General features: G+C 35.6%; 2 protein-coding genes across 4 annotated transcripts in view; both read right to left on the reverse strand.

The window, feature by feature from the left end:
* LOC126956139 (uncharacterized) overlaps window positions 1-26022 on the reverse strand; it is a 604199-nt gene that overhangs the window by 200602 nt on the left and 377575 nt on the right. The window lies entirely within an intron of this gene.
* Window positions 1-26022, reverse strand: part of MAN2A1 (mannosidase alpha class 2A member 1) — a 175378-nt gene that overhangs the window by 44446 nt on the left and 104910 nt on the right. For all 3 annotated transcript variants that reach the window (XM_050793036.1, XM_050793037.1, XM_050793038.1), the window contains 4 exons: window positions 7173-7338; window positions 4726-4944; window positions 4279-4401; window positions 501-615 (listed from right to left, as the gene is read on the reverse strand). In XM_050793036.1, the coding sequence (XP_050648993.1) occupies window positions 501-615; window positions 4279-4401; window positions 4726-4944; window positions 7173-7338 (623 nt within the window). The remainder of the gene's footprint in view (window positions 1-500; window positions 616-4278; window positions 4402-4725; window positions 4945-7172; window positions 7339-26022) is intronic.

Here is a 26022-nt window from a genome sequence, read left to right on the forward strand (position 1 = left end):
GATAAACAATTGCTAGGTTTTCTACTTTACTGGGTAAAGAGCTGTAAACAAATGGAACTAGTTTAGAACATTTTTTTCTTAAAGTTACATTCCAGTGATACAGGCTATATTTAAGGAAGCAGGTCCCAAATATGTGTGTGGTCTACTAACTGAAAGTCATATTTAATATAATTTCCATTTCATAAAATCAAAACATTGTATTGTTTTCAGGTGTTAGAAATAAAGTTTCCAGTTAATGAGCTCATGACTAAGAACAATATGGCAACAGTTAAGAGAAGATATACAGAGGAAAATGTACATGTAGGGATTGAAATGTTTTACCATTTTTTATTATCAAAAGATAAGTTTCATATTTTAAATCACATTAAAAATATGATGTCAAGTTTACAAAAATATCATCTACAAAAATCAACTGTTAATTTATTAAGGATGGCATAAGAAAAGCAAGAATTCAAAAATCAGTATACATATGTTTCATAACTGCATTCCTATTTTCTTACCCTGTATGTGGTATAGTCGGACTCTATGAGTAACATGGTCAAAAAAGCAAGTCACTTCCGAGTAAATCCTTCCATGTGTCACTCTGACAAAGGGCGGTGTTGTGTAAACATAAGGCTGAGAAGAAAATAATATATTTAAGGAAAATATTTTGGCTTCCAAACTTTTAAAAGAATATGTTTATTATGGTTTCAAAAATGGAAAATACATATCACCTGATATTTGCAATTTTAAGTGTAAACCAGATCTTATAAGGTAACAATATGCATGTGATAAAAACTCAACATGTTTTTTATTTTTAAAAATGCTGAAAATAGGAAATAAAAATATTTACAACTTCATTGCTCTAGAAAGCATTCCTCCCAGCTATACAAATTTCTAACTAAAATCCTTCTATTTGTCCATATAGTTACTTATTAGAAACAGCAATCATCCTATAGAAGTTACATTTTCCCAGGTAAATAATTATTATAACCATGGTCCCAGCCCCCTAATGTTCAGGGTTTGAGACAGGTGGCAAGGATGACTACAGGGAGTCATCTAAGCAAACTGAAAGCAGGATTCAGAAACATAGTTTAATCACAGCTCGGTTTACTAAACTATAAAACATTTTGTCCTTTTACTTGAAAGAACTAGCTGAATATAAACTCACAAACTTGAAAAAACTACTTGGAAACCACTAGTTTAGTTTTTATTTAAATTTTAAAAACTGGTAATAAAGCACATAACTTATGTGACATGGAAGCAAATTTAAAACATTTATGAGTGATTATATTTTTAAAGTATTAGATACCTTAGCTCAACAATAGCATAGAAAGTTAGGCTTGCAATATGAACTACTTAAACAGTATAAGATTTTCGGCTGGGCGCTGTGGCTCACACCTGTAATCCTAGCACTTTGGGAGGCTGAGGTGGGTGGATCACGAGGTCAGGAGATTGAGACCATCCTGGCTAACATGGTGAAACCCCGTCTCTACTAAAAATACAAAAAATTAGCCAGGCATAGTGGCGGGTGCCTGTAGTCCCAGGTACTCGGGAAGCTGAGGCAGGAGAATGGCGTGAACCCGGGAGGTGGAGCTTGCAGTGAGCCGAGATCGTGCCACTGCACTCCAGCCTGGGTGAAAGTGCGAGACTCCGTCACAAAAAAAAAAATAAAAATATTTTCAGAATTGTGTAACTTTCTTCCAAATTTACCTCTTTTGCCAGGGAAAATTTTCTGGAGTTATTAAAATGCTTAATGGTTTACAAATTTCTTGTACCTAATTACCAAATAACTAGAAAGTGAGGGAGGGGATAAGAACCTGGGATGGTGAGTTCTGGGCTCTTGTCTTCTTCTGAGGCACTAGACTGCCTCATTCCCTGATGTTTTTTATTTTCTCTCTGTAAAAATGACAATCGTTTTATCTTTCTATCTGACATTAGAGCTATTTAAAGATAAAATGGTTTTAAATAAATTAGTTATTGGTATCTATGTATGAAATTCTATAGCACAACTACTTTTTTAAGTATAAATACAGTCAATCAAAATAAAATGTCCAATGACAAAAGCTGGTAAATGAGAAAATATTGAAACAGCTCATAATTGGGATTCACTGCCCATCTTGGAATGCCTCATATGAGTTGTAGTTTGTCTTTAATTCTTCACTGACTTAAAAAAAAGAAAAACCCCAAACAGCCAAAAAAAAAAAAAACCCAGAATCCTTACTGTAGCCTACACAATCGCTTAAAATCCAATACTAGATTTTAGTTAGCAGGTTTCATAACTTGTGGAACAAAAGTAACTATTTCAGGAGATAGGTCTCTAGCTAACAATAACTAGGAGAATATTTCACTGATCTTGAGGTGGAGAAAACCAATAAAGGTATAAAAGCAAAGGAAGAAACTCTAAAGAAAAAAAAAGAAATGACTACACAAAAATTTAAAACCACTATAAATGAGAAATACAATAAAATAATTAAACTAAATGACACAATAAGAAAAATTTTACAACATATAGGGAAAAGGATTAATTTTACCACATATAAAGAGTGCTCAGATATCATCAGGACATGCCAACAGAAAAACAGTCAAAGAATAGAAAAAAGAAAACCACAAAAGAAACATGAAAGATAAATGAAGGCACAAAAAAGTTCAACCTTACTAGTACTCACAAAAATCTTAACAGAAAAATATTTTTCTACTAACTTATTATTATAGGCAAAGCTTTTAATATGGCCAATTCTCACTGGTTGGAGTGGGATTTTAGAGTTACTCTCAAAAAATGCTGGTGGGATTGAACATTTACCTAGTCTTTCTAGAGGGAAGATAAGCTGTACATAGCAAAAGTCCTTAAAAGACTTCAGAAACTGATACAAAATGACTCTCCTAGAAAGTTATTCTCAGAAATTCATCAGAATTGCATAAAAAGAATGGTACATACAAAGAAAGCTAGGCCGGGCGCGGTGGCTCAAGCCTGTAATCCCAGCACTTTGGGAGGCCGAGATGGGCGGATCACGAGGGCAGGAGATCGAGACCATCCTGGCTAACACGGCGAAACCCCGTCTCTACTAAAAAATACAAAAAACTAGCCGGGCGAGGTGGCGGGCGCCTGTAGTCCCAGCTACTCGGGAGGCTGAGGCAGGAGAATGGCGTAAACCTGGGAGGTGGAGCTTGCAGTGAGCTGAGATTGCGCCACTGCACTCCAGCCTGGGCGACAGAGCGAGACTCCATCTCAAAAAGAAAAGGAAAAAAAAAGAAAGCTTATTACAATGTTACAGTAGTGAAGAATCGGGAGAAAAAGAATGTATGTAACATCTTAAACACAAGAGTATATATTAAAATTCGATTTTTAAAAACATACCATGAGATTGTAAGCATTGTAAGAAACGAAAAACAAAATATGTACGTGCAAGAAGTCAAGACTTCAGAATGGGAAGAAAAGGATATGCATAAAATAAAAGACAGTAAGAAATACATCCAAATGTTGGCAAGAGTTTTCACGGGATTGTGCACTAGTTGGTAAATTTTAGTGTTTTCTTCAGCTTCTGGCATTTTCAAAATGTGCCAGAGTTTGCATATTACTACCCTTATAGTCAAGAATGAGAAGAATTTGTTTTTTAAAGGGCTGAAAGTTAAGGAGAAAAATGGTCCAGTGGACAATCTATTTTTCCCATATGGCTAGAGGTTTTGTGTCTGTATAGAATGCATACATATAAACACCACAAAAGCTCCCTAACTCTACATAAAATCTAGTTTCTTCCCATGTTCATTGTTTATCCTAATTGAACATTGTTCATTGTAGCATCTTAACAAATTCCAACTCTAAACAGCTATTTATCTAACAGGGTCTCGCTCCATCAACCCAGGCTGGAGTGCAGTGGCGTGATCTTGGCTCACTGCAACCTCCGCCTCCCAGGCTCAAGCCATCCTCCCACCTTACCCTTCCTGAGTAGCTGGGATTGCAGATGCAGGCCACCACGCCTAATTTTTGTATTTTTTGTAGAAAAAGGATTTCGCCATGTTGCCCAGGCTGGTCTTGAACTCCTGATCTCAAGCAATGTACCCTCCTTGGCCTCCCAAAATGCTGGGATTACACGTGTGAGCCACTGTGCCCAACCATTTATCTAACTTTGGACCACAAATTGCTAAGTATCAATAAGGTGATAGATAATACTGAAACCAAAAGTTCATCTATCCCTAATAAATCAACAGATGATAAAATAATGACACTCACTTATCTTTTTCCTCAATACTCTTTCAATAAGTGTTTATTCCATTTGTCATCTCATCAGTACCACTTACCTTGGCATTACCATCAGGTAAGAAGAGGTAGGCACCACTTTTGTCTCTTTTAATCGTGGTTCCATACCATGAAAATTGCACACTTACTTCATGGTGTTTACCATCTTCTTTAGTCATCATTTGCTAAAGATTAAAAAAATAATAATAAGCCACTCACCACTAAGATGTTAAGCATGTTGCATCTGGTTCTATGTATATGGCAATTTAAAAAAACAATTTCTGTACTTATCTTGTGGACCAGTGACACACAGTCCATGGAGGAGCGCCACCCACACACCATACATGTGAGCAGCAAGTGGTCAATGAAGGTGCAAAAAGCTTCTTATGCATTCTTTTACTCAAGAGTATTTGATACAGCTCCACTTAAGACTTTTTTCCCCTTTTGCCTAATTAATCTACACACATTGTAGCAAAAATGATAAGCATTCTATGAATTTTAGAACATACCTTCATAAGTCCAGTTTGATCAAACCGAAGTAAAACAAAGGAGTTCTCTAGTGTTATACCTTCTTCAGTATTTATCATATTCTTTATGGTGAAAATTCCTCTATCTTCTACTTTATTGTTATACAAGACATAATCAGCTAAATGTGAATTTGAACTTGCTGATTCCAAAATCTTATACACTTTCAGTCCCAATGGTGGTATATGTGCTCGAAAAGAGATCTTTAAAAGATAGGGAAGGGAATTTATTCAAGATAAATGTTATCTACTAAGAGGCAAACCATTTAAACCAACAAACTATCATATCTTTTAAAAACAGAATCCAGTTGGCCCTCCATATTCACAGGTTCCATGTCCACAGTTTCAACCAACTACAGATAAAAAATATTTGAAAAAATAAAAAATAAAAAATACAAATAAAAACTATAGTATAATAACTATTTACATAGCATTTACATTGTATCAGATGTTACAAGTAATTTAGAGATAATTTAAAATATACAAGAAGATGTGTGTAGGTTATATGCAAATGCACATGCTTCTCAACTTACGACTGGGTTATGTCCAATCAAAATTTGAAAATATCGTTAAGTCAAAAAGGTGTTTAATACACCTAACCTATCCAAAATTACAGCTTAGCCTAGTCTACCTTACATGTACTCAGAACACTTACATTAGCCCACAGCTGGGCAGAATTACTTAACACAAATCATATTTTATACTAAATAGAAATAGCTTATGTAATTTATTATATACTGTACTGAAAGCGAAAAATAGAATCGTTGTATGGGTACTTGAAGTATGGTTGCTACTGAATGTACATTACTTTCACACTATTATAAAATTGAAAAATCTAGGTTGAGCCATTGTAAGTCAGGGATCATCTGTACTATGCCATTTTATATAAAGAACTTGAGCATCCACAGATTTTGTTATTCCCAGGCGGTCCTGGGACCAGTCCTCTACAGATACCAAGGGATGGCTGTATAACAATATTCTATAAATGTTTGATATCTTGTGGGTAAACCATACACATCTCAGTTTATCCAGAGAACCTAATAACCTAAAGTTGGTAGGCCTATCAAAAGCATTAGTGTTTTTATCCAATATGTGAACCTGCATTATCATTCTCAATTGTTTGGCTGTACTCTAGAAAGCCTAGAGAAGGAAATTCTCCATGAATGTAAGGGCTTCACAACAATGGCATTTCTTAATTATTAATTTTTTTGCAATATTATGATATTTTGGTATATAAAAATGATAAACATAATATAAATATTAAACAAGTTAGTTCAGTCAGCACTAGCAATCAAATGCTTGAAGTTCAGCAGACACTGAACAGAGCATGGGGGTTGTACACAGTAAAAGACATGACCCCTCCTTTCCAGGAGCTATGGTTCCATTTTCTAGATGGAAAGCTTCCTGTAAAATCTGACCAAAATTTATATTCTAGTTTACCTTTCTATCTAAAAGATTATGCATATTTAAGAGTAGCTAGAGGGTGGATTACAGGGTCAGGAGTTTGAGATCAGCCCGACCAACATGGTGAAACCCCATCTCTACTAAAAATACAAAATTAGCCAGGCGTGGTGGCACATGCCTGTAATCCCAGTTACAGGAAACTGAGGCAGGAGAATCACTTGAACCCGGGAGATGGAGGTTGCAGGGTGCTGAGACCACACCATTGCACTCCAGCCTGGGCAACAGGAGTGAAACTCTGTCTCGAAATAATAATAATAATAATAATAATAATAATAAAAGTAGCTAGCAATAGCTTTTGTCAAGCAGAAACAGTTCTTAGAGTTCCTAGTTTATGGCTGTATCTCCAGAAGTGCAGTTTAAATTGCATTCCAGATTTTAAAAGTTTAACCTTTCTAGTGGTACAGTGATCAGTTTAACATTGCTTATTTTAAGAAACTTTGGCACAAAAAACACCTATTGAGCACAGATTTTCCACAATTATGTCTCTAAAAAGCAGCATCTTAATTATTTTAGGGCATTTATCTTCCATGGTGTGTTATGTCACCTTTGCAATGAAAACCTAAAACTATCCAAAGTTATTAAGGGTGGTATTTATCTCACTTTCGATATGCATAATTGTCATTAAATTCAGTTAGACCAAAACATTCAAAATTTTATGACTAATAATTACTGCATCACCTTAGAATAAACAGTATACATCCTTACAAAGATATACAATATACATATGAACAATATATAATAAGACACAATATATACACTAACAAAAGAAATTAACATTTTAGGGAACACAGGATCGTTTTTCCTTTAGTGTCATTTAACCCACCAGTTAAACTCTCCGGTAATTACAACTTTCATCACCTCACATACACCAACATGATGGCTAAATGGGGGCTACTGTACATACATAAATTATATACTGGCTAGGTTTGTTTTACAATGCCTCCTTAAGTTCTATGGCCACAACATACCTCATAGGCTGTTTCTGAAATAGTATTTGCTGTATCCCAAACTGCACTGACTTGAACTTCCACAGGTTTTCCTGAAGCAGAGAACACTTGCACCGTGGGGGAACTCACATAGACTGAGACCACCGAGATTCGGTCTTGTTCTAAAGGATTATAGACCACAAGGTACCTGCAAAAACAGCTGCTTCATTATTTGGATCTCAAAATATTTGTACTTCTTTCATATACGTATACATACATATTTTTGAGATAGCGTCTCACTCTGTCACCCAGGTTGGGGTGCAGTGGTGAGATTATAGCTCACTGCAGTCTCAACCTCCTGGGCTCAGGCAATCCTCCCACCTCAGTCTCCTGAGAAGCTGGGAGTAGCAGGTGTAGTGCATGCCACTATACCCGGCTAATGTTTTTCATACTCTTCATAATACTTTAGTTCATGGACAGTCATAGAGCCAACTCATGGAGAAGAATTAACAGGAACATTCTGTGAGAACTTTCAGAGAACAGGCAATTTCATCACAACAAATATCACACAGTACAAAGGGTAATTAAATAATGATTCAGAAGCCCTTTCTAAAGAATTAATGCTTTACTAATGCAAGATATTCATAGATTTGTAATAAAGCTTTTCTGTATCCCAGAAAAAGACTTTATAAATACAGTTTTATTCATCTATCTAAAAGAATCAGCTCCATACAACTAATACCCTGATCCTTACCTAATCTCACCGAATAAAAAAATTCACAATTTGTTTGCAATTTAGTCACAATTAGTTCCAGGTAAAAATCTAATATTCATTTTAGACCACTAAGAATGTATGGCTATATGTGGAGAATCACATAATTCACACACGTATTTTATATACAATAGGACTTTATTATTAAAGAAAGTTAATTCTAAAAAAAGGTAACTTGAAGCGAATCCACTTGTAATAGGGCCCCCAATTTTTATAGTAAGTAATGGTGAAAAAGAAATTGATTGGGATTAGGTAGAAAAAGGAAAATGCAAACTATTAAAATAAGTTTAGGCAATATTTGCAACTACGTGTAACTTTTGGTATGAACAAAAACAAAAATGAACTGAAATTTGGGACACAATTTTTCCAACATTTTATACCAGCATATTATGACATCCTTCACATAACATTTAATTTTTACATGATGGTTTTATTAATAAACTGTATTTGAAAAAAAATATTTCAGGACTTTATTTTTTCCTAAAATCCTCTCCCAGTTCTGATATTCAAATAATTCTCTGTTGAGGTACCCAACAGCCTTGATTTTCTTACTAGCATAACTCTACCAGATTCTCATTCTTTCATGGCTTCGCCTATGAGTAGAGACATTCTAGACCACCAACATCGCAGACTTCATGAAATCTGCATCCTCTGCAAAGTTTATAATTTTATAATTTATAATCAATTTGCATCATATTGTCTTCAAATAAATCAAAGAATATTTCAAAGAGTGGACTCTTTGAAATAATGGTGGACAAATGGTGGACTAATAATATAACTCACTGATTCACTAGTGCATATTTTCATGATCTGAAATATTTGTGTTTTCCTATACAATTTTGTAACTGCAGGAATACACTGAATAGTTGGATAACAACCACCTCTCCCCCAATACGTTGTAGCTATAGATGGTAGCACCAAGCTTACCAGTATTCTTCCATCCTGCATATGTGTTCTATATATTTTTGCTTTAACTGCATTACAAAGTGTTCATTAAGAAATAAAATGAATACTTACAGGGGCCAAAACTAAAAGGAAAAAAGACAACAGGAAAAATGAAGGAAAAGAAAGAGGATATAACACAAAATCCGTGACACCAGACTTATAAATTGTTCATCAGAAGCATTTATGTTAAAGCAACATTCTGAGATACCAAAGGTGATGATGACATTAAGAATGTCTCTAATTCCTATTAGGCTTATAGTATGTGTCAGGATAACAAGACCTAATTTGTTATTACTTTTGTTCACTGAGATTCCATATGTATACAAGAGATGAACAGATGAAACCACACAGTCACAAACATATTTACAAAGAGTACTGAACCCTCCTAGTACTCAGATAAAATCCCATTTTACGCACAGAAGCAATTCTCAAGGAGAGGGAGGGTGATGCCCTATTGAGGGGTATGCTCAACAGACTTACCTCAGAGATTTGTCAACCTATTTGCAGCCACCCACAGCCCTCCTACCAGAGATTACATTTCCCCTGACTGTTCCCCATTCACAAACACACCTGGCAAACTGCAACTGCCAGGATTCATTATTACTAACGGGACTGTCCTATATTTCTAAGGTGCACTGGGGAAGAAAAATAGTGGTGGATCACTCATTCTCTGCACCAAAGATGTTCAAACCAGACCTCCAGAAATGAGTGATTTACTACTGAAACCCATGTTCCCAGAGGCTTATGGAGCTAGTATTTAAAGAACTTGAGAAAATGGTGGCCTGAAACCTTTGGCCAATCTCCTAATTCTGTAGCAGCCCTGACGTATACCTAAGCACACTAAGCCTAGAATCCCTACTGGCATGTTCTCTGGGTGCTCCACTACAGCCAAAGGTCATGAAGGCTGTGATACTATAATGTGTGCCCAAACAATAAATTAAATAATAAGCATCCAGAACACTAATTCCTTCTATGAAAAAAAACTCATACTTAATGCAAACAATAATTTTAACCATATATTTGGTTTTGTACCCTATTAAATCACTTTTTATAATAAGTTGTGAACTAGGTTCTATTTTGTTTCATTTTAGTAGCTAATTAGTATATGACCATAATGATGTTTCTACTGTACTGAATGATTATGTAATTATCATACCAGGAATCTATTCAAAAACTAAATGTGTAGAGTATATAATGAGTATAATGCTGCACTAAGAAAATTATTTTCAACATAGAGATTCACAGCATGTTTTTTATGTGCATCACAGTACAAATTTATCTGACACACATACTCCTATCTATGTACATTTTAAGTAGAGTACAGAGAAAGGATGATCATATATAGATATTTCCTTTAGAAATAAGTACACCATCATAAATTAACTTAATTTTCATTGTCATCACATTTGGTAGTCCAACATTTGTTATATGGCCAACATCCCCAAACATGAGTGCTTTCAGGCCCTCCAGTTGTGAATGAAACCAACAGGTTTCAGTATCATATCATAATATCATACTCACTTACTGAAAATTAACAATATTTGATCCATATTAACGAAAGAATTATGTTTATATCTTCAGAATGGGGAGGATTAATTTCAATTTTAGCTGGAAGCTCAGTGCTTTTTTTCTCTTCTCAATTTCCACCACATCAGCATTAGCTTCTTACATATCATCTGTCACCAAGTCACGTCCAGCCTCCTAGTTCTCATTGTGACATTGGCCCTCATAATTCAGGGTTATGAGCAATTATCTCAGTTCTCCATATACAAGGAATAACTCTCACCTCATGAAGAAAAAGCACTCATATGTTACCTGCCAATCAAATTAGAGGGCAGAAGATAATCTACTTTCACTGGAGAAAAAGGAATGGAGAAAAATGAAAGAACACCTGTATGCTCATATCAAACTGGGAATCACTTTATGGAAGAATCCCAGTGTAAATGTGGCTGTCCTTGAAGATTCTACTGAGGATGAGTATACTAAAAATTCCTTCACTCCTTTCATAGAAGCAATTCATAGCATGTTTAAAAAGACAACTATGGAATACTGAGTTTTCTCTTTGAAGTAAATCTAATCAGTGCTCACTAAAATGTGAACAACACACTAGGACCATACAGGCTTCCTTCTAGGACTGGCTGCACTACAAAGTGGAAGGAACATGCCCCTTGGTCAGATGGACCTTGGAATTATCATTCAGAGTGCATCCTGCATGCCTGGGCTGGTCCTCAAGCCTGCATGGGCAACCCGTGAGGTGCAATCTTTCATCCTTCTCACTGGACATATAAGGAAACTGAGGTTCAACAAGAGCAGGAATGTTGCCAAGATTGGCCCAGCTAAAAAGTGCCACAATAGGGCTTAGAATGCAATTTTACCCCCATACCCATCTTCTTAACTACTTCACTCACAGGCCAGGCATATAAGGATCTTTGTGACAGTTGTGACAGCTGAAGTTTCCTCTGCAAACTCCCTTAGTTCCAAATTCACATGTGAAGAACTTTCTCTTCAGCAATGCCAGTATCCCTAGAGAGTCTCACTCCTCAGGAAGCTCAGATAAGCAATAAGCTATTTACATTTCATGTATATTGTATTTGTGAAAGAAAATTTATATACTGGAACACCAGAATAGAAAAAAACTTGCAATATATACTAAGGAGTTCATTTTATGACCTCACTGCATGAAGTAAGCAAAAACAATATTTGAGGAAGCATTTTAAAAGCCACATACATATTTTTATGATTGTGTAGGAAGATTAAAAAAATATGTATTGTTTCAAGTTCTTTGTAAGTGCACTTTAAAACCAGTTAAGCAAACACCAAAAGGCATAAGAATATTAACTGTTATTTCATGTGCTTACCATAGGTACCTAGCACAGAATAATGCTCAATAGTTAATGAATGATCAGTGCAGAAAAATGCCACTAGGATAATTTATTACTTGTAAATAGTATCTACTAATGTGGGGCTTTATAGTTTTATCAGAGCAGTTCCATTTTGATTATTTTAATTCCTTAAAAAGTGCTTTTCAATTCTTCAAAAATGTACATTATAAAATTAATCCCTTTGTAAAGATGGGGAAAATGGCACATTCAAGATTACAGAGAAAGTTAAGAACAAAGCAAAAACTAGAGCTCATTTTGTCTGACTCTTAATCAATGACAACATATTAAAAAATAATTTCAAACAAGAATGCATTCATCTTCTCTAAGTAGCCTCATTACTGGAATATAACCTAAAGAAAAATATTAAGCTTTATACAGTATTCTGAATATGGAAACATATGAATTTACATGTTAACAAAAGTTGCAAAATCTAGATCTGAAGTTCTTTTGATATATTCCATTTTGTTTTCTAGGTTTAAAATATAATGCTTACCATATTAGCAGGAAAAAATTCAAGACATTAAAAACTAAGAGTGTCTTTTTGAGTTATACTAGATCTTCAATCACAATTGTGTGATTCCTGGGCTTTTGAGTCAGACACTCCTGAGTCAGACACATTCAAACCCCCCACCATGTCACTTAAGAGTTTCAGAGGCTTTGGATAAGTTATTTCTCTTCCCCAAGACTTAATATCCTCATCTATAAAATCGAGACACAAGATTATTGTTAATGTTGAATTATAAACTGTTTAGAAAACCACCTAGCTCAGACCAAGCACAAAAAAGAATCTCAATAACAATTCACTTCTCTCCTTCTCCTTACAAGACCCTCATGGTATCGTGACCAAGGACCCTGGTACATCATCACACTGGGTAGTACAGTGAACGATTTAACAAACCCAGTTCAATGAGCTGTCATAAATCCTTTTTTTGTGTAAGGCATGCATAAATCTAAATAAAGGAAATTAACATGTGATAATACAGATATCCTGAAACAAGAGTTCTGATAACATGGTAGTGGTGAGAATACACATTCAAAGTAACAATATGGCTTATGGCTAAGTTAAAAAGCAAGCAAAGAAAGGAGAGAAAGATGCTGTATGGTATGTGTAGTTACAAACTTATGAATGTGAACACATAATCCCAGTCAACAAAGTACCTACAGTCTAGGAGGGGGAGGCACAGAAACACACTGGTAAGTTCAATATAACAGGGTAGGCAATAAGACAAAGGTATGTATAGCATGTCATGGGATGCATACACAAACATGCAGACACACACAGACACAGACACAGACACACACACACACACACACACACGGCAGTTAGGAAGATTAAGAATTACCAGGAGACCAATCAAAATAGAAAATTAATTTTATACAAAATGAGCAGAATATATAATATATGCAGAAAATGAAAAAAAAGTCATTTAGTAGAACATAAAAATGAATGAAGAGATATCTCTTTCTAAACAAGAAAACTAAAATAATGCAAAAGCACGACTCTCCCAAAATTAATTCATAAGTCTTATGCAGTGCCAACCAAAATCCCACGGAATTCCATTTCTTCAAAGAAAGGTGAGGGAAGGAAAATGATCATGAGCTGGGCAAAACAGTTCTATAATATATATACATCCTTAATAATAGATCAGCAAGACAAATGGTTACATAGATACATTAAAACAATATGCCAACACTGATTCCAGATAAACGTAAATTTTCAAACATAAAAAAGATACAAAATTAGTAGAAAAAATAAATATATAATCTGTGGTACAAAAGGTCTTTCTAGCCATAACTGAAAAATACAATGAAGTAAAAGGCTGACAGATTTGGTAACAAAAACCTAAAAATTTTTCTATCGTAAAAATAAGATTAAAGAACAAAAACTAAAAAAAAAATAAATAAATTAGTAAAACTTGTAAAGTGCTCTTACAAATCAACAGAAATATAAACACTCAAATGAAAAAAAAGGTGAGCATTTTACTTTTGTCAAATTGAAGTTGAGAAATAAATGATGTTTCCACTTCCAGGGGAAATGGAGTAGCTGTCAACAAACGAGAGCTCTCACTTCTACTAGCCAACGAGAAAAGCCAGATAAAAACAGTAATAATCATTTGCCTAAGGGCAACAGAAAACTGCTGAGGAGAGGAAAAAACTTCAGAAAAGTGACCAGCCTTCGGCAGTCATTTTCACTCTGGGGCATGCCAGTTCTCAGCAAGGGAGAGGCTGTGAGTTCCATGCAAAACCTAGTGAAAAGTCTGGAAGAAATCACTGGGGAACAGAGGTCAAAAGAGCATTTTGTGGAGATTTTGGGAGGCTTCAGGTACACAGTTGATTTTTTCATTACGACAAGTGCCAAATACTGAGGCTGTGCAGAAAGGGAAGCTTCAAACCTAAACAGAAAGCTTCTGAAAAGTAGAGCAGAGACATCTCATGACATTCCAGAACCCACCAGGGGATAGGGCCTACAGAATATAAGCAGGCTGTTAGTTGAAAACTTACTTAGAAAGCCAGGTGAACAACAGGTTGAATAAATCAGTCTCAATTTAACACAGTCCTTGATTGGAACAATATCTATCTAGAAGAAGAAATTTTCTAGAAGTCTCTCTAAATTTTATGCACAATTGTCTAGTACTCAATATGAAATTAAGAGGCATCACCAAAGACAGAGCCACATGACTAAACACCAAGAAAAAAAAGAAACTAGAACCATACATGACCCAGATATTGAAGTTAGCAGACATGACTTTAAAATCATAATTAGTATGTCCAAGGAAAGAGAAAAACATGAATAGAAGACAAGATAGAGAATTTTACCATAGAAATGAACATATTACAAAATAATCAAATGAAATTCTAAAGGATAAATATTTAAAGTTAAAAATTCCACAGATGTCTTTAACAACAGCAGAATAAATATATTTAACTCAGCAAAAGAGAAGTCAATAAAAAATATACAAACTGAAGTGGTGAAAAAAATGCAGAAAAGAATGTTAGGGACACAGGCAACTCAGTGAAAAGATCTAATATGTGAAATAGGATATGTGTAGATGGAAATAAAAGAGAAAATAGCACAACAGAATTATCTCAATAGCTGAGAATTTTCCAAAACTAAAGAAAGGGACTAACCCACACATACAAAAAATACTCTGTGATTCCCAAATGAAGCAAATACACCTGGTGTGTCATGTTAAATCCACCATGAAAAGGCAAAATCTGAGACGCAGTCAGTAAAAATAAGATTACACTGTTCAAAGAAACAACAATAAGATCATCAGCTGACATGCCAAAAGAATTAAGGAAGCCAGGATAAAATGGAATTACATATTTGAAGTGGTGAGGAAACAAAAAAATACTGCCAGCCTAAAAATCTATATCCAGCAAAAATTTCCTTAGAAAGTGATAAAGATGCCTTCAGAGAAATAAAAACCGTGTATGGGTTACCAGCAAACTTGTACTGGAAGAAGTATTAAGTCTTCAGGCAGAAAGAAAATAATCACAGAGTGAAACATGAGATTGCAGGGAAAAATGAAGAGCACAAAGAGAGGTAAATATATAAGAAAATATAAATGATAACATAAAACAACACAAAAGTAATAATTTGAATTAGATTATAAGTCACCTATGCTTCTCTATGTAAATACTGAAAGAATATTAAAATCATCTTATAAAAGAAGGCAAGAAAGAAGAGAAAAATAACTTGACTTACCAAAATATTAGCAATACCTATTGTTAGGTGGTAGCATTATAATTATTTTTCATACTTTATACATTTCTTCTATCTAGCATTTATAATTTTATAATCAGAAAACACTATAACTTAAAAATAGTCTGTCTTTTAATCCAATGATTCCTACTCTTAGAAATTTAGTGTAAGGAGGCCAGGTGTGATGGCTCATGTCTGTAATTGCAGCACATTGGGAGGCCAAGGCAGGCAGATCACCTGAGGTACAGAGTTTGAGACCAGCCTGGCAAACATGGCGAAATCCTGTCTCTACTAAAAATAAAAAAATTAGCTGGCATGGTGGCGCGTGCCTGTAGTCCCAGGTACTCAGGAGGCTGAGGCACAAGAATCACTTGAACCCGGGAGGTGGAGGTTACAGTGAGCTGAGATTGCATCACTGCACTCCAGCCTAGGTGACAGGGTGAGACTCTGTCTCAAAAAAAAATAAATAAATTAGTGTAAGGAGAAAAACAGAAATACAGTAAACAAAAAATATTTTAACTATTTCCACAGCTAAACAATGTAAATATCTAAACAATACTATCCAAAACATATTAGCTAATGAATATAATATTAAATTGAGGGAACACATTAACGATTAAAAGTATACTTATGAATTAGAATATTAATACTCATTAGATATAAAGATTTTTTAAATAAAATCTTGCATTATTAAATACAAAAGAATATTCTGAATTACATACAAATAATAATCAGTGAAATATAAAAATATATATAATTCTAAAAAGAAACTGTTATTAATAGTTACCTCCTCTAGGTTCTAGGGTTATCAGTGAATATGCTAGAAATCCTTTTAGTAGCTTTGGGTATAAACACTATTCTACAAGAAGTTACATGTTTATTAGAAAAATTCAGAACAATAACATCAAAAACAAAGAAATTTTTTAAAGGGCAAAGGAAGCAGGCAAATCCTTTCTAGTTATAAAGCCACAGATATACAGGAAATAATGTTATTTTCAAGATATATAGGCCACTACCACTAGAAGCTACACAGTAAAGTGAACCTCTAAAATGCAATTATATGAAGTTAGAAAAGGAGATAAAACTCAAGTCATAGTGGTGAGTGGGTTGTCTTTTAGTCATTACAAGGAGCTTGGAGCTTTTTGTGAAGTTGATGGAAAAGGTTTAACATGGTTAAATTTTCCTTTTTAACACCTACTTCTAGTTGCCAGGTGGAGAAAGAATTTAAGAGGTGAAGGCTCAAAGCAGGAAGACGAAGTAGATAGCTTAAAGTTGATAGCCTAGGCAGGAAAGGTGAAAACAGACAGATCAATTTTTCCACTGGAAATTTAAAAATCAGATTTCCAGGTAAGATAGGGAGCATAATGACCCCAAGATGTCCATGTCCTAATTCCAAAACCTATGAATGCTACCTTATACGGCAGAAAACACTTTGCAGATGTGATTAAATTACAGCTCATGGTATGGGAAGCTCATTCTAGGCTTTCTAGGTGGGCCCAATGTATTTACAACGGTCCTTATTAGAGGGATGATCCAACAGAGAAGAAGACTATGTGACAACAAAAGCAAGTGGATGGGATGTACAAGGAAGGGGCCACAGGCCAAGGAATGCAGGTCATCTCTAGAAAAGGCAAAGGCTAAGAAATGATTCTCCCCTCAGAGACGCCAGAAGGAAACAGCCCTACCAATATTTTGTTAATCCAGTGAAAATGATCTTGAACTTCTGACCCCAAAAACTATAAGATAATACATTTGTGTGTTTTTTACTAGCATTAAGTTTGTTGGTAATTTATTATAGCAGCAACAGGAAACTAATACACCAGGTTACACTATTCGTGTTGAAAATGAGGACTAACTTCCAGTTTCATACCACCAAGGATATATAAAAGAAAATCCTGAGTCCTGGAAAACAGAAGGGAGGTGAGCAAAGAGTAACAAGCAAGAAGAGCTTGGGGTCCTTGGAACTGGGACCAAGCAAAGATTAAATGAAGTGGGTCTAGCCCTTTGCCCTCTCTCCTGTATTCCAAGGGAAAATTTTTAAATGACGGTTTCTGGAAGCTACTAGTTGGTTAAGTAACAAATATGGCCTGCTCTAACAAGAAAAAAAAAATTCAACACTAAGGTACAGAACACTCTCTCAGCAATAAAAATTAGAATTTTACTTGGATACAGTAGTACATAAATGCTACCCAACCTTCCTAACACACGAAAGTTTATTTCACACCTTTCTCTGTATTTAGGAGAAATCATTCTTAAAATCATGGACAAAAATATTATGAACCTATCATCCTATGGAGAGCCATTTGTCCAAGGAAAAGATTCAAAAGGAAAGTAAACAAGCATGTTGCATGATCAAATGCAAATATAAAGTTGTCTTTCACAAAACAGTATGACCGCAGTACGTAAAATTGCTGTTGGCAACTAAGCGATTTCTGCAAATACCTTATTCTCCTCAAATGCAAGAATTCCACAAAATATTACTAATAAATTCTTAGTTTCTAAACTAAGAATGGCAAGGAAAATACGATATTATTAAGTAAATATTCTAGAAAGCTATATGTTAGAAAATACTACTTGGCGGCCAGGAGCGGTAGCTCACGCCTGCAATCCCAGGACTTTGGGAGGCTGAGGCGGGTGGATCACGAGGTCAGGAGATTGAGACCATCCTGGCTAACACGGTGAAACCCCGTCTCTAGTAAAAATACAAAAAATTAGCCGGGTGTGGTGGCGGGTGCCTGTAGTCCCAGCTACTCAGGAAGCTGAGGCAGGAGAATGACGTCAACCCAGGAGGTGGAGTTTGCAGTGAGCCGACATCGCGCCACTGCACTCCAGCCAGGGCGACAGAGCAAGACTCCGTCTCAAAAAAAAAAAAAAAAAAAGAAAATATTACTTGGGCAGATGGGCAGAGAGTTATATTTGTCTATAATACTAATAGACAAAGCAGTAAGTCAAATATAAAATTGTATTAAATGAATATTTTTGCTATCTTTAAGTAAATGACTTAGGTACTGGCAGAGTTTTTCTGATGTTATGGTAATTATAGCAACTATGATGATAATAATACCAACAGCTAGCACTTAATTAGCCTTAAAACAGTGCTGAGCAAACAGTTACAAGTCTATTTTACAGAAGCATAGAATGGTTCTGTATCCCACTCATGGTTATGTAGCCATTGAAATGGTATAGCCAGGATTCAAACTGAATCAGTAAGGCAGTCAGAGGCAGGGAAGGTGACCTGCTGTCTCCCTCCAGTGGGTAAGGCAGTCAGGGTGCATGTGCCAGAAGCACTGATGCAGCAACTGGAGCACTCAGAATCCCACTACCCTCCCGCTGTCTCTCTGAACACAGTCTTATCAGACTGCTCTATATTCACCCCAGCAGAGAACCTTCACTCCAAAGCCTCCCCACCTGCAGTGGCAAGACAGGGGTAAAGGATGTTTCCTGGAGGTGAGGATTAGGCTACTTCCCCTGGTTGCTATGATGAAAACACAAGCGGTTCTTTCACTACTCAGTTCTGAATTTCTGTAAGAGGTGGTAAAAAGAAAATTTGCTACATAATAGTCTTCATTTTGGAATACTGGAGATATTTTGGAAGACAGATTCTTTATCTTATGTACCAGTTACTGGAAACACTTGGTTATTGTTCAGAGTAGTTTCTTCCTCAAAACTTCCTTTCCTGGTGTTTATCCAAATGAATGCTTTATAAATGATTAATACTTAGACAAAAAAACCCAATGTTAACTGGATGTGACCTCGGGGATTACCTATTTAACACTCCCGCCAAATATAGAAAGCAAATGAAACTGAAGTTCCAAAAATATGAGCTGGTTAGTGACAAAGATGGAGCTAGAATCAGTCCCCTAACTCTCAACGCAAGGCTCCCTTCACAACACTGTGCTCCAGAAATTCCAGGCATCTGACAGGGAGATCTGCCTAGAGCTCAATGACATAGAAATAACAGAGTTGGTATCAATATCCACAGAATTTGTAGTTGCAAATGCAACTCAAAACTACAAATGAAAATGTTAACCCTGAAAAGTAGAACTACAAATTTCAGGGACTTCTCACAATGCAAAAAGCACTTCTAAGACCATAAATATAACCAAAGCAGAATAAATATGTGGATTTATAATTTTTATAAAGATCGAAAAATTTTACAACTATTTCCAGTATACAACAGAAAATAGTAAAGTCAACAAAAGAATAAATATTCCAAGTATTCTAAAACTTTTGATATTAAAGCAACAAAAAGAAACAAACACAAATTGTATCTAATTTGGCTGACCCCAAGAGTCTTGTCACCAATTAAGTTGCTTTCACTCTGAGAGAGTTTTGCCTAAAACAAAAATACCATCTGTTTTACCTAAAACATTAAGATGTTCTATTTCCTTGTCAATTCAGAAATCACATCTGTAGCCATTTTCTGAAAAAACAGCAAAAGACATTATATTTATGGGTGACTGCATAAGGAATGATGTTCAATCAAAATATAATTTTCATCTACTGGAAGAAAATTTCATTTCTCCAACGAATATAACTCTGTAACTTTGGAAGAACACATAGTACATAAACAACCTAATTTTCACAAATAAAAAAGATCTTAAAAAGTTAACACAGTAAAATAAGACTGTTTTGTTGTTTAGGACAGAAATGGCAAAGATGTTTGTATTCACTTTCTGTATCTGTGTTGACAAATGAAATCTATCCTGTGTGAGGTTTCCAGGTGAATAGAGGAGGAAACAACAAATTTTTACTAGGGCTACATCTCTTCCCATTAGTAAGCCATCATATAACTGGTAAAAAATATGAAAACAATAAAACACAAACCACTTTCTACTTTCGAAGTATTTTTAGAAACAATATTGGTCCTAGGAAAGACTCCCTACTATACAACCCAATGAACCGATTAAAGGTACAAAACACTAGAGAAAACATCACTCACGGTGAACGCAAACACAATGTCACAAGGGATAAAAGAACACATTTCAAATAAAAACACACAAGCCAACCAACTACCTGTAATATTTTGAGTATAGACTAAGTACCTACAACAAATCTGAAACCCAGATATGTTTCAGTTTGAAAAGTAACCCGATTTCACACACAATTGTCTTGCCTAAAAAAAATAAAAAATAAAAATAAAGTGCTACTCTCTGAATAAGGATGAAATAAATAAGTCCAAAGGCTCTACTTAAAATGTTTCTTTTACCACAAAGTTGTGAAGTGTTCTGAAGTCCAAGATGGGCTTGAAGCCCTCCCTGACTTTTTCAGGATCAGGATACCTTCACTAAAATCCTTTTCCTTGTTCCTCTTGTTGTGCACGCTTTATTAATCTGCATTTAGAAGGAAAAAAAATCTAGTTCAGAAGAGTGGAAGACTTTGAAATATGCCACATCACTTTAGTTTATGTTCTGAACTGCTTTGGGTTAATAATTAGCTTTATGTTACTATTTTAGAAGACATGATGGCCACCGGGAGGAAAAGAAATGGAAAGTGGACAGAGAACTAAGTTTGCAAGAAACTGAAAACAATAAGCTACTGAAGGAATCTCACGTAACCATCAATTACTCCCACTCCAATAGAAATCATTTTTAAAAAATCACTCGTACTCCAGATATTTAGTTTAACATTTTCATAGTACTTTATACAACTTCAAATGTTGGTGCTACAGCAATAGCAAAACAGAATCATTCAAAATTTATATTATCTAGTAAACACACCAAAACTAACGCCAGCTATTCTTTGATACCACCTCATCTTCTTTTCAAAGTTTTTCTTCAGTTACATAGTTATGTATTTCCAAATATCTTAACTAGAAATTATTATAATCCTTTATCCATTATATGTGGTACTTCCCATGCCAATTCTGCCTTCATATTTTAATATACCAAAATATCTCATCATAATTCTATATATATGAGCACCTGTTTTTCCTCCCCATCTTCTGCATTTTCCTGATTATGGTCCTTGATGGATGAAGATGTTATTTATAAGAAACAAGCAAAATAACTTTAATCTTACCACACAAAAAACACACAATTAAAACACACTTTGTAAACTGAATTCATTGTATAATAATCTGACAATAAACTAGAACCATGCAATTAGTTAATTAAGAAAGTCCGACTTAAAATATAAATAAAAAATCAATTAAAACATAGACTAACCAGGCAATTTAGCAGGTGGTCTCTGAACATTAAGCTACTCTACCCTTATTTTTCAAGAAATAAAAATAAAAAATAGAACTTTAAATGCAATCTATCTGTTTAATCACTTTCACAAATAAAATCTAAAAGAATTTTGTACCTAAAAACAAAATCACAGCAGACTAAAGTATAAGGGCCTGGTAAGGAAGATTCTTTTACAGTTCATGTGAAATTGAAGAAAACAATGATTTAAAATCCTATGCTGTTAAAGCACTAAGGCAAAATCCCACACTGTATATCACTTAAAAATCAATGTGTGAGGCCGGGCGCGGTGGCTCAAGCCTGTAATCCCAGCACTTTGGGAGGCCGAGACGGGCGGATCACGAGGGCAGGAGATCGAGACCATCCTGGCTAACACGGTGAAACCCCGTCTCTACTAAAAAATACAAAAAAACTAGCCGGGCGAGGTGGCGGGCGCCTGTAGTCCCAGCTACTCGGGAGGCTGAAGCAGGAGAATGGCGTGAACCCGGGGGGTCGGAGCTCGCAGTGAGCGGAGATCGCGCCACTGCACTCCAGCCTGGGCGACAGAGCAAGACTCCGTCTCAAAAAAAAAAAAAAAAAAAAAAAAAATGTGTGAGACTGGTAATAGCCTAATGACAAACATTTTTCTTCAAACTTCTAAATGACAGTAAAAATATGTATTTAATTATATTGTATTAGGTAGCCTACCATAAACTTTAAACTGCCTGATGCAAGAATTGTAAAAAACATTATTTTAGGAGATGCAAGAATAGAATGACAAATTTTTTGAAAAAATGAATTCTGACGATGAGGGAAGCTTGAAGTATAATTAGGAAGCTACAACGCTCAGTAAAGTCAAGGAATGAATTCTTGCAAAGAAAAAAAAAGTCAACACCTAAACACCTACATGTTTAGAGAATGTGGTACAAAAGAGTGAAGAGCACTGCTCAGCTAGCAAAGATTTCTTGAGAGACAGACATTTTTTAACAGATTTTTGAAATGATGGGAATCAGAACAAAGAAAACCTGAGGCACCCAAGCATGGATGATAGTAACAATCAATGCCATTTAGAAGAGTCAAAATGGTTTCTGCTATAATGCATCTTTTTAGGAAGCTTACTAATTATTTTAAGCAATTTCATAATTCTCCCAATCTAATACTCTACATATCTACAATCTCTAAACTGTGAAATCCAAAAAGCTCTGAAAAAATCAAAAGCTTTTTTATAACTCATTTGGTGGTAAATCTAAACAGAACTGACATGAAGCTTTATGGAATCTTTATTTATCCCATTTGATCAGAACATTCAGAAATTTCAAAGGAGACTCTGCAACAATATGCCACACATGCACAGTACTTTCCTAAAATTAAAAAGAATTCTGAACCCTCACATACATCTACCCTTGAAGATTTCAGGTAAGGCACTGAGGGTTTGTCTTATGGGTAGTCTACACAGCACAGTATAAGTTACAGGTCACTTAGAAAAGAGACCTTGCCTGTGTAGGTTCTGAGCAAGAAAGAATCAAGAAGAAATGAAAGAGGCAACAAAATATGAACACATACCAGTACAGTGCTGCCCAAGACAGAAATACAAAGTAAATCTGTCATTGAATGAATGAATGTATGAATCAAAGAATAAGGAACTATATTTTAACATAGGCCCACACAGTCCTACAAAGAAATAGGAAATGTTTAAGAATAAATATTCTATTTTCTTAATATTTAAATACCCCAAATCCCAACTGGATATATATGCTCTTATTTTATGAGCTTTTATCTCTTTAAATTTTTAATTTTGCAGCATCTAATTATGTTTTGGTTTTAGAATATGCAGAAAATTTTTCAGTTTCATTGTGTTTGCTATGATTTTCCTACCTAACTGCTAAGTCTTGAGAACACGTTTTAAAGAAATTTCTAACCACCATTACTGATTTATTCAGTATAGACCTGTTCCTAGAGTGTTCAGAACACAACTCCAGTCCCTGAGCTGAAGTGACCAAGGAAGAGTAGCTGATAGAAAATCTGGTAGCTGCTCTTTGATCTAGTTAATGAATCTAATTTGCAGATGCTGCTCCTTCCTACCCAACAACCATTATCACTTTCTCCTTTACTGATAAAAAGCCAATTTTATTTAGGATGGCAACAGTCATAGCTTAAAAAACAAAATCAAAATGAACAACAACAAAAAACTGTTTCACCACGCTAGATGCAGACATGTGGCCTAGTTCTGAACAATGACATGTAATTAGAATTCCAGTATGTGGAAATTCTGAGAAAGTTACTGAGTCCTCAGTTTATCCCAACTGCCATGACCTTCATCCTTTGCTCATCATCCCTCTTTCTGGATGAAACACAGATATAATGTATGTAGAAGCAGGAACAATCCTGAGTTTACAAGAACAAGAGCCACAGACTAACAGTGGCAGAGCTAAAAGGTAAAAGCAGCCTGGACCTTTGATGACACCATGGAACGTATCATGAGCCCTAGACTACCTACCTTGAAACTTGTCCATAATAATAATAAAAGGCTTTCTTCAGAAGCCATTGTAATAAGGTTTCTGTTGTATGCAGTTCAGTGCAATACAAAATCAAACACTATACATGTAAGAAGTCATATTGGGTAACAAAGGAAAGACAACAAGTACAAAAAACTTCACCTTTAAAGAAGAAAATGATTAATGCAAGATGATTCTAAATCAAAACTTTTCCCATAAGGGTTAATCACTATGGATAAATTATTTAATTGCCTAATGATTACATGACTTTTTCTCAGAATTTTCACCCTCTCCACCTCCAATTTTTAGTTATTAGTTTAGCAAATAACTCCTATGTACCAAGCACTTCTTCCATATTTCACTCAACCATTCATAACTTCAAACAACTCATATTCATTTTCTCCAAAAAACTTGAAAACACAGATTTCATAAAAACTTAAGCTAAAATCCCAGAACTTACCAGCCCTATGTTCTCTTTATTACAAAAAGAAATGCTAATTTAGGCATCTTCAAAAAATCTTTCTATATAACTCACAAATGTAGAATATTTGACCAATTCATTATTACTGATAAACATTTAAGTCTTTTAAAATATTTGTTCACATGATAAACAAAGCTGAAATGCATGTCCTTGTCCAAAGTTCTCTCCACCTCCATATATGATTATCTGTGCATGACAGATTCCCTCCGGTGCAATTCCTAGCTCAAATGCTACTGGCAGTAGGTCACTTTCCTTAAAGATTTGATAGGCACCATTTTGGAATGATGAACAAGACCAACCCATACCTGCAAGAGGTTTATAGTAAGTCTCTTCAGAGGACTATTACGCAGGCAGTTACTGGGTAAACACACAGTCCCATGGAGGCATATGAGAACACCACCTAGCTTCAAGGATCTCAACGAAGTTTCCAGAAGATGTAACATCTAAGCTGAGTCCAAAAAGACAATCAGAAATGTATCAGGCAAATGGTGTATGTGTGCATGTGCATGTCTGTGTGTGCACACTCGGGTGCATCTGGAGGTGAAGTCCAAGGTGGTTTTTTTTTTTTTTGGAGACAGAGCCTCATTCTGTTGCCCTGGCTGGTGTACTGGTGCAATCTTGACTCACTGTAACCTCCGCCTCCCTGTTCAAGCGATTCTCTTCCTCAGTCTCCCAAGTAGCTGGGATTACAGGTGCATGCTACCACACCCGGCTAATTTTTGTATTTTCTGTAGAGATGGGGTTTCGCCATGTTGGCCAAGCTGGTCTCAAACTCCCGACCTCAGGGGAGCCACCCACCTCAGCCTCCCAAAGTGCTGGGATTATAAGCATGAGTCACCACACCTGGCCAATATTGGAGATTTTTTGTTGTGGTTTGGTTCTTTTGCTTTTGTTTTCTTTGTTTTTTCTTCTTTTTTTTTTTGTTTTTTTTGTTTTTGAGACGGAGTTTTGCTCTTATTGCCCAGGCTGGAGTGCAACATGGTGTGATCTTGGCTCACCACAACCTCCACCTCATGGGTTCAAGTGATTCTCCTGCCTTAGCCTCCCAAGTAGCTGGGATTACAGGCATGTGCCACCATGCCCGACTAATTTTGTATTTTTAGTAGAGATGGGGTTTCTCCATGTTGGTCAGGCTGGTCTCAAACTCCTGACCTCAGGTGATCTGCCCACCTCGGCCTCCCAAAGTGCTGGGATTACAGGTGTGAGTCACTGCGCCCGACCTCGTTTTTTTTTACCCCCAGGCAGTAAAGATGTAGAGGTAATACAACAAAAAATGGAGTGTCCAAGAATTGATAGTTTTCTGAATTGTTGTGCTCTGAAGAGAGTCATTGTAGGGCTGGAGCACATAGTGCAGACTGAGGTAATGCAAGAGATGATGCGAGAGAGATAAAAATGCAGGCACACAAGCCACGTTAAAGAGTCTAGAGTTTATCCTTAGGAAAAA

The sequence above is a fragment of the Macaca thibetana genome, chromosome 6 (genome assembly GCF_024542745.1).
Source record: "Macaca thibetana thibetana isolate TM-01 chromosome 6, ASM2454274v1, whole genome shotgun sequence".
NCBI classification, from domain to species: domain Eukaryota; kingdom Metazoa; phylum Chordata; class Mammalia; order Primates; family Cercopithecidae; genus Macaca; species Macaca thibetana.